Here is a 10,145-nt window from a genome sequence, read left to right as displayed (position 1 = left end):
TTACTGAAAGTTACCCTTAACTTAACATTAACGAAATTACTTATGTATATTGTACTACACGATAAAGGAATGTTTTAACAATCGAGTGAATTAATTTTCACGAGATGGTTAGTTTCCCTTTATCGTCGTGTAGAACACAAATTTTATAGCAGAAGTCATAGAAATCTTCTGAGTTTAGTTTAGACGTCCAAAATAGCACACATAGTCCTGTCGTTTCCATGGAAGCAATACTGTATTATGTTCTGAACTTTATTTTATTTCGTGCTCCACGTCTCATTTTTAGTAAGAATGACAGAATGCACAAGGATTTGCTTTACATGTTTATCCTTGCCATTCAAACCTATTAAAATGTCACTTTAACATTCCGCCCTATAAAATAAATATTTTCTCCGCCATCGCCTACGATAAACGAAAAATCGAGAGGGTTGTTAATGATATATTTGGATACAACAATTATTTATAGTACAAAGGGAAATCTATGAGCTGGGATTAGTTCCGGCGAACAGTTCAATTTCCGATTGTTCTCGCCTGAAACGTATGTTGGTTTGATTACCGACGCACTTCTTGTAAACACCCATAAACTGCGACAAACAAAAAACGACGCAGAGGATAATTAATAGCGCCTGGTAGACGTCGACATCGTACGCGTGCCTCGAACGGTACCTGATGTTAATCTTGTTCGCTTTCATGCGCAACTCATCCACCCTCTTCTCCAATGGGCCAAAGTGTTTTTCGGCAACTTCATTTGGGTCAGTTGATGAATCCGCGATGTCCCCAACGATGGCTTCCACGATCTCATCGGTTTCGTTCAAAAGCGCCTCCAAACCAGAGAAGTCCTCTTTGACACTCGCTTCGTTTTTGGGTAACGAGAATTGCATTGGAACGCAACTGACGTTGTCGAACGAGCCCAAACCGGATAAAGGATACTTTCGATATGCAATGCTAGACGCTTTGAGGTTCATTAAAATCTTCGGCAGGTTCTCGCAGGGAATGTTGTTGCCGTTAATGTCAATGCGTCGAAGAAATATTCCTAGTATTAGAGGATTAATTTCCTTAAGATGATTGTAGCTCAGGTCTAATCCTCGTATTCTGAACGGGATTATAGACTTAAAGAAATCGGTATCGGTAAGCTCGTTGTGGGAGATATTTAAATAGAATAACCCCGGAAGTTTAGAAAAGGCATTTGGGTCGATTGATCTTATGGAGTTGGCTTCAATATTTAATGTGGCAATTGTAAGTTGCTCAAAGGCGTTCGCCGGAAGCTCAGTTAAGGAATTATTGGCGATTGTCAAGAGCGATAGGCTTTTGAGTGGGCGAAACGGATTTCCGGATATAGACTTGATTTTGTTGCATCTAAGTTCGAGATTTACCAAGGCAGCCAGTCCATTAAAAACATCCGGTTGCAAATCTTGGATTTTGTTAGCATTTAAGATCAAAATTGTGAGATATTTCAAAGTTTGAAAGGAGTTTGGTTGGAGCTCTTCTATTACGTTTTCACTCAAAGTGAGGGTGCGCATACTTTCAAGACCAAGGAAGTTGTCGGTCACAATTTTGAACAGCTGATTTCCGTCTAGATGGAGGTGAACCCCATAGTCTGGTTTGCCCAATCCTGTAAACGCGCCCCGATCGATACGTTGAATGGACATCTTGTAGAAGTTGTAGTGGTTGCGTTGGTAGTAACTCGAGCCATAGTTGAGATGGAAAATTGTAGTGCTCACGTATCTAATATTGCCTAGACCGCTGAAAGCGCCAGGTTCGATGTTGGTTATGTTGGTGTTGTCAAAGAGAAGGTGCCGGAGGTTGAGCAATCCGTCGAAAGCCTTCGCCTGGATAGTGCCCAGATCGGATTTCTCAAAGATTAGATTCTCCAAGCCGGCCATTCCCTTAAATACCGCTTCGGGCAACGCTTTGAGGTGGCAGTTAGTAATGGTGAAAGATTGAACCGCTGCAAGCCCTTCGAAGGCATTCGACCGCAATAGCTCTGTGCGCTCGGCTAACCTAAGTGTTTTTAATTCCGGTACCCCAACGAAGGTTTTGGCAAATATTGCGCTAACGAAATTTGCGCTCAAATCAAGATTTGTCAACGCTTCTAATCCTCTAAACGCCCCCATTTTTATGTGTATAATCCCTGCGGAATCTAAATCCAATGTGGTAATTGCGGATAAGCCATTGAAAGTCGATTCCTGCAGGGTGCCTAAGTTGTTCGATGATAAATTAAGGGAGACCAAGCGGCTGAGCTGAAGAAACGAATTCGGCTCTATAGTGGTAATTGCATTTTCTTCCAAGTAGAGGACTTCCAAAAGAGGGACGTCGTCAAAAACTTTGCTCGAAATATTACAAATTTTATTCGCACTCAAATCAAGATTGGTCAGCTTTTTGAGGCCGGAAAGTGCTCCCGGTGGTAGCGTCGTGAGTTTGTTTCCGTTTAGCGATAAAGTTACAAGCTTGTCAAGACCCATGAACGATGATGGTTCAACACTTAACACTGTCTGATTGCTGAGGTCAAGCATCATAAGCGATCGGAGACCTTGAAACGAATCCTTCGCGAGCCCCTTAATTCGATTTTTGTTCAATTTGAGAGTCGTAACCTTGTGCAAATCGTAAAAGGCATTTGCCCTGATCTCCTCGATCAGGTTGTAGCTCAAATCGAGGATTTGCAAATCGGATAAGCCCATAAAGGTCTCCGCCTCTATAATTTTTAATTCATTGTGCTGCAGATCCAGCATTAATAATTGGAATAGTCCGTTAAAAGCACCGTAATTGATTGATTTAATTGTCAAATTGGATAAATCAAGCATGCTAATCGTTTCCAATCCATTAAAACCATTCAGAGGTAATTCGCCCAAATTTCTATTGCCACCAAGCTCGAGAATATGCACCTGTTTTAAACCATTAAATACGTTGGGCTGCAACAGCAATAAATTATGTCGTAGATTGAGGTGAAGGCAAGATGCGAGATTACGAAACGCATTCGGTTTGATTTTCCAAATCATATTCACGCTGAGATCCAGATAATTCAAGTTGGGTAATCCATCGAACGCGTCCTCATCCAATTCTTGGAGCATTTGGTGTGAAAGATCTATAAAGCCGATGGTATCCAAACCCCGAAACGTACCATTTTTAATTCGCGACAGTTGGTTCTGTCCAAGCTCCAAGTTCCTCAAACGTGACAAATTTTGAAACGTCCCAGGCTCGAAGCTTGTTAATCTGTTACTTTCCAGAGAAAGAAAGCGAAGTACCCCTAGCGCATTAAATGTGTTCACGCTTAAAGAATATAGAGCATTTTTATTCAAATTGATAGTATCAAGTGAGATCAGTGAGTCAAATGCGTTTGGTGCAATTTTTCTTATCCGGTTATCATCCAAAAGGAGTGTCTCTAACTTGGTCAGTCCGCTCAGAGCGTCACCACTAATTTCCGTAACGCGGTTAAATGCCAGGCTCAAAGTTTTCAATCCCTTATTCGACTTAAAACAGTCACCGATATTCCCGATTTGGTTACCGACGGCAGTGAACTCAACCAGCTCAGTTAACGTGCAAGTCAAGCCATCCGTAGAAGTCAAATTGTTAAAATCTAAGTTGAGCACCCGCAAGTTGGTCAACGGCTCAAAGCTAACCTTCTTCAACCTGTTGCTCGGCAAATAAAGCTCCTGTAAGCTAGGCAGTGGGGTTGCAAATTTGACTTCCTGCAACAGATTTTGGTCCAAGTGGATACGCTGCACGCTGCTGAATTTCTCAAAAACCTTTTCTCCAATTTTTTGCAATTGAGCGTTAGCCAAAATGAATTCCTGAAACGCACTTACGTTTGCTGAATTAAACGCGGTCAGACTGGTCACATTTGAGTTTACAATTTCGATGATGAAGCAATCATCTTTAAACTGCCCCCCAAAAGTGGGCGGAATGTTAAGTGTGCCACTGCTCGAGAAATCTACGCACTTCACCTTCGAGCACTTCAGATAGGCCGTCATCGTGCATTGCGGTAACGCACCCGCTGTTATTGCAAAAAAAGTCAATATTATTATTGTAAGCACCATTTCGCACTATGACAAAAATATTGTAATGGCGACCGAATTAATTATACCTACCCATCGTAAATGGTATTAAAGGTCATCACATGCTTATCGAAAGCCAATGTTCACTGACATTGATATTTTCGTTGCTCATAAAAATGTTTCTACTATGACAATGCAGCAGTATTCAAAATGTGCAACCTCACGCTTTTTAATGCTGAAAAGGGTTTAGAATTGCGACAGATTCTCACGTGCGCCGAAATTTAGGAACCATATACGTAAAAATTTGCTTAGAAGTAAAAATAAGGAACCGTTACTACACTAGGAAAAAAAACGCAACTAATTCAAAACGACAGGAGGACATTCGTGACAAGGACCAGGCGTCAGCAGTTCCTAACTAACAATATATTAAACTAGGTCATTAAGGAAGCAATTCTGTGATATAAATAGCATGTAGTTCTTACAATAAATATTATCAGTTTTCAACTGTCATAGTTGTTGAGAATATTGTGCAATGCACAAGATAGCGCAGCGAAGCGTGCCAGGGCCTCATCATAATAGCTGTAAAAATTGTGTTGGTTGTCATAGTAATAATGAGAGTTTTTGACTACAGAAAAATATTTTCACAAAAAAAGCGCTATTATGGCCACTTTGTCCGTCCGTCCGTTTTTCTGGACGCTACAAGTTCTTTATCTTAAGGCGGCTAGGGACAGGCCATTCAAAATTTAAGCTGCGCCTACGCAAATAATTATATAGGCAACCAATCGTGCAATTCGACAAGTTTCACCAGGCATAAGCTACCTGCAAATGACCTCATCTTCCTACAATAAAACCAGATTCCAGACCCTCATTAGCGGCTATTCAACAAAAGTAACTGATTTATGGAATTTCAACTTTCTCCTGATGTTTTACAGTTTTACTAATACTGGAAACCTTTGAATATAGAATAGGAAATCAAAGCTGAAAGCTCTACATACCTATATAAAAATATTACTAATGTATTACTTTCTAAGATATCATTCCTACTTACTTCCTATATAGGGATTTACAATAATGACTTTTTGAGATTTGGACTTGGGTAATGAAGGGAACAATTTCCGAAACAAGAAAAACTGGTCTTCAATTTTTGTGGTTCATAGCACAAATTTATTTAAACAATTATCACATCCGATCAAACTACGGCCCCATAGATTTCTAAATTTATATGATAACGATTTTCACAGGTGCGCGGATGTAAGAATGGTACTTTTCTTCAATTAGATGAACAGTTTTCGATATTTCGCATGGCTTCCGCAATGTAGCCCGGTATTTGCTGCGTTTTCAACCTTCCCCCATTTATCAAATTATATATCTGAATTCTGATCTAATTTACAACAAAATAAATGACTCATTTTTCATTACAAAAAATGTTTTAATAGATTTTCGGAAATTTTCCAATTCCAACACGACATTCGCCTGATGCTTTACGAAAATAGTTTATTTGGCTAGCCGTCAAACCTTCAGTGGAATTATCAAAAGCATAGGTAGATTAAAAAATTATCAAAGTCCTCGTGTGGGATCGAAGAGAGATCAGCGCATTTTTGTGTGGCCGATCAGTATTGTATTAGCCACCATAAAAAAGATCTTATCGCAAGCTAACACATTCCCTTTGTCGGTACCCGCTTCCGACGTTCCGTTCACCCACCATTCGCATTTAGATGAATTTTGCTAAATCTCGGGAAAACACTTTTTCTTTTTAATTTTGGTGCGTAGAATCCAAACAATTCGTACTTTTTCGATCAGACTTCTCAATCAAAAGTTATAGACTTAGAAACCAATTTCGAAAGAAAATTCAAAGGGCTGTAACTTTTTAACTAGTAGCTCAATCTTGGAACTGTTTGAAATTATGAATTCTACAGGCCACGTTCTATAAGAAAAATTTATTTCCGGGACGATCTGAGACAATTTTTTTTCGGGGCAAAAAAAGGCAGTGTACTCTCCACAAAATAGTTCTCAATTTTTGGGGCACTTCTCATAGCTCTATTAGCCACACGAGAAAGAGAGATCGCGATTCGAGCTTTCAGAAACAAAATTCGCAGAGGAAGATACCTTTTGGGCGCCCTAAGTCAACTACCCCTCGCAGACGTACGCCTTGTAAAATGAGGTTAATTTCGTACCCAGGAAAAAAACAAATTTTCGCTACGCAGTTTTTGTGTCCGTTTACAAGATCTTTCCAACGGCACCATTTTGAAAACAATCTGGAGTAAAAACTTCAAACTCGAATTGCGGGTGAGCGAGACGTCGGAAGTGGGTACCGAGAAAGGGAATGTGGTGGTCCCCGCCAAGATCTTACTGATGGTGGAGTAAAACTTCAAACGCAAATTGGGGATGCACGGGACGTCGGACGCGAGTACCGACGAAGGGAATGTGGTAGCTTCGACAAGATCTCACACGAGGACTTTGACAATTTTTTACTAACGACATGCTGAAATAAAAAATTATCACTTGTAATACTACTAGTGCTTGCTATTTCCGGAAACTTTTCGAGCTCACAAATATTTGAACTTTCGCAAAATATTCGTGAGCAAGAAAAAAATTCTATTCAAGCACTGTGGTATTCGGTAAGAAAATTTCACACCATAGTGACTCTCAACGAAAAAGTGACGTTTTATGTCAAAACATTATTACCTTTTTACGTCAAAAAATTGACGATAAATTCCGTGGTTGCCATGGAAATGTGACACGAAATCCGCATTTCATTGGTCGATAAAATTGCTGGTTGAAATTTTCGTTGAGATTTATCACCTAGGGTATGTAAGACACACGATTATCAATTTTTGTATTAACAGTTTTTTAACAGAGCTGCTAGATTCAAGAAGGTGCAACAAACAATTCGTTATGTTTATCTATAATAGGTACATCGTCCAAATTGTACATAATTTTTATGTACCTAATCGATATTATTAAATTGCTTTTTGATAAGTAGGTAACAATACACCTACATCAAATGTATGAAAAAAATGTATGAAACGGGTCTAAAAAATTAAAACGTTGTTACTCCTGAATATTACATTTATTGACGTACAATATTTTTTAAATTATCGGTCAATTATCGTTGGTACTAATAGACGAATAAATGGAAGGCATTGAGATTCTTTTGTTACTGGTCTAATAGGGTCATAAACCATTGTATATAAATATAATGGTCATTAGGTGTTAATATTTTCCAGGTAAAAGTGCTACCTGAGTTGCCTATCGTCATTGTATGGAAGGTATTGCATTTCTTCCGTCGCTATATTTTATATAAACTTTTGAGTAAAAATTACGTTTTATTTCATAATTTGAAACAGTTCGGAATATTTTTTTTTAATCCACTTAGTTACTAAATAAATTGTGCGGATTTACTTTTTAAATATTTTTTTTACTAAGGCCAGTATTCGCGTTCTTAGTAAATTCAAGATTATCATTTATACACGACTTGAATAATTTTATCAAAAAAATAAATCGATACATTTAATGACTTTCTATATCTCTATCAATTTCCGATAAGACCTCTAGTTAGAATTAATATTTGGGCTTCAAAAATTACTCAAAAGTTTCGACTTTTATTGCAAATTTCAGTGACCATTGTGTGTTGCCTATCCTCTATCCCTAGCCCCCTTAAAGGCGAATTTACACGGGGACAGTAACTAAAGCAAGTGACTAAAGCAAGTTACTTAATTTAGCGACTGGCTGCGTGTAAACGTCCGATTTAGTACTTGAGACAGTAGGAAATTTAGTGGAAATTTTAGTCCAGTAGATAGAAGAGTATTCTATTTACTAAAGCCAGTAGGTACTCCCACCACATCATTTCTTTACTAAATCATGCACTTAGCACATGTAAACAGCTTTTCTTTAGTAACAAGTCATTGTTGAAATTGAAATTACGTATATATTTACAAAATGTCCACTTTGGCACGTTGGAACGAAGATACTACATTAAAATTCGTGCAGGAGTACAGGGTTAGAGAATGCTTGTGGAATACAAAGGCGGTAATATATAAAAATAGAAATGCTCGCGAAGCAGCATTCCGAGAACTTGAAGAGGTAATGGGAATAGAGGGTTTCGGTGTTAGCGAAATCAAAAACAAAATAAAGGCTTTGCGATCTACATATTCCCAAGAATTAAAAAAAATCAAAGATTCTAAGAAATCGGGAACTAGTGCAGACAGCGTGTATACACCTCACGTAAAGTGGTTCCAAGAAATGCACGCATTTCTACATTGTCTGGATAATAAAAGACCTACGCAAGATAAATAATGATTTCTAGCTTTATCTTTGCCGGAATTGCATCTCTCATAATTGTATCACATGTTGTGATAAAAGGACTAATCTTGGCTAACAATATGTCAAATGCTTCCTTAGACATTCTCATGCAATTTCGGTATTCTCCTAAATCTTCCTCAGATAATTCTTTCAGCAGCATAGAAGAAAATCCATGGGTGCTTCGACGAGCTATCCATTTCCTAACCCACATACGCCTTTTTTTGTTTTGTTCGCGTCTTATTAGATCAATAATTTCGTCACATAGTACTATAATGCACTGGTTTACTGCGACACGAAGACCTACACTTTCAGTTGCTGCCATTTTAAATTAGTTACTAAATGAAATGTGACCTAAACTAGTGTAGACAAATACTAAATGCGTATGTGCTAAAAATTAGTAACTTGCTTTAGTCACTTGCTTTAGTTACTGTCCCCGTGTAAATTCGCCTTAAGGCTCCTCTGTAGTCAGTTTGTATTTCAGTGTTATTGCAATTGGTTAGACCACCAACAATACACACTGCTACATGATCTCCTTGAGTGAAACCAACGATGTATCTATCCTTCTCAGTTTTGCATATTCTCTTCATTTATTGTTAAACACAATAGACCATGTATAATGATCAAGGACTAATTATGTAAACAAGTTTATCGAAAAGCTGTACAATATTTGATTGGAGATGCACAAATACCTATTTCTGTTACCGTTGAATAAATTACTTATTCAATGCATTTTTCTATAATGACACCTTCTGTAAATTACCTGGTTTTCAGGTAATTAGTGGACTAGATTAGCATTGTTTGTTATAACATTTTTTAATTACCCCTTTATTTCTTGTGATTTGTTCTAATCATTTTTACTGATTTATAAATTTTTATAGTTATTATTAGATAGACATGTGCATGAATGAATTCACTTAGGTATGGTAGATCCTAAAAAAACCGACACTTCGAACGCCTAAAATAAATCTTTCTTTACTTATATACAAGGGTGAACAACAACAAAAATTGTATGTTTTTCATAAAAATGGTAGCTAACATTTAAAATTCTGTTACAATGATTAAAAGTATAACATTTATACTGATTCTAAATAAATCCTTATCTTTTCAAAAATTAATAACAATTGTACATTTAGCGTATTACTTATTTATATCTATGCACGACCCATGGAGAATTTTTCCGAACATCTTTTGTGCGGTAAGATGACTTCACTTTTTTGCCCTGAATTCAATGGTAAAAATAAAATTTACTTGATCCTCCTATTTTTTGAGGGACAAATATTCCTGTTGATAAAGTTGATATCAGTCCATATTGAAAAAAGAAGTAGGTAGTAGTAAAAAATTTACCGGTTTCTGTCGCTACATAGTATTGGAAATTTGAAAAAAATTCGCCAAGTTGATGTGAAGTTTGTGGGACTCCATCAAAAGGTATTCTCAAACGGAAAGATAAATAGTCGAATTTTTTTAAAAGTGCAAGAATTTTTTTATATCCAACATTTTCATTAACATGAGCAGAACAGTGACACTTTGTTTTAAATAAAATTGTCAGTGTCGGCCATTAGTTATCGTATCCCGCTTAGGAATTTAACTAAAAAGGGGAATTGTATTTATATCGGTAGCGTTTCTTTTATATAACATACCATACGACGTTTCGTATGTTTATGTTCCGCTAATAAGTGAAAAAATGCCTATGTGTCATTTGTTATCTATTGGGCGCAACTTTATGGAAAGCAAAGGGCATGTGCATCTTTTGCTTTTGGTCGCATTTCTCGAAATAGATAATTTTCACGAAGACTTACCTACTCTTAGTCCAGTATGCAGATAATTTTGACCTGCAAAAGGTGGTGTAAAAATTTT

General features: G+C 37.3%; 1 protein-coding gene across 1 annotated transcript; it reads right to left on the bottom strand.

Annotated features, from left to right (window-relative positions):
• Positions 1–423: 423 nt before the first annotated feature.
• Positions 424–4,104, bottom strand: LOC116173855 (toll-like receptor 6). The gene has a single exon (XM_031491574.1). It carries the CDS (start codon positions 4,029–4,031, stop codon positions 477–479), a length of 3,555 nt encoding a protein of 1,184 aa, XP_031347434.1. The 5' UTR covers positions 4,032–4,104; the 3' UTR covers positions 424–476.
• Positions 4,105–10,145: the final 6,041 nt, after the last annotated feature.

The sequence above is a fragment of the Photinus pyralis genome, unplaced genomic scaffold (genome assembly GCF_008802855.1).
Source record: "Photinus pyralis isolate 1611_PpyrPB1 unplaced genomic scaffold, Ppyr1.3 Ppyr1.4_LG6, whole genome shotgun sequence".
NCBI lineage: Eukaryota > Metazoa > Arthropoda > Insecta > Coleoptera > Lampyridae > Photinus > Photinus pyralis.
The sequence above is the reverse complement of the archived record's forward strand: the minus strand, read 5'-3'. Positions and strand labels throughout refer to the sequence as shown.

Coding starts and splice junctions, on each gene's coding strand:
- LOC116173855 (XM_031491574.1), bottom strand. CDS start 4,031: ATGGTGCTTACAATAATAATATTGACTTTTTTTGCAATAACAGCGGGT.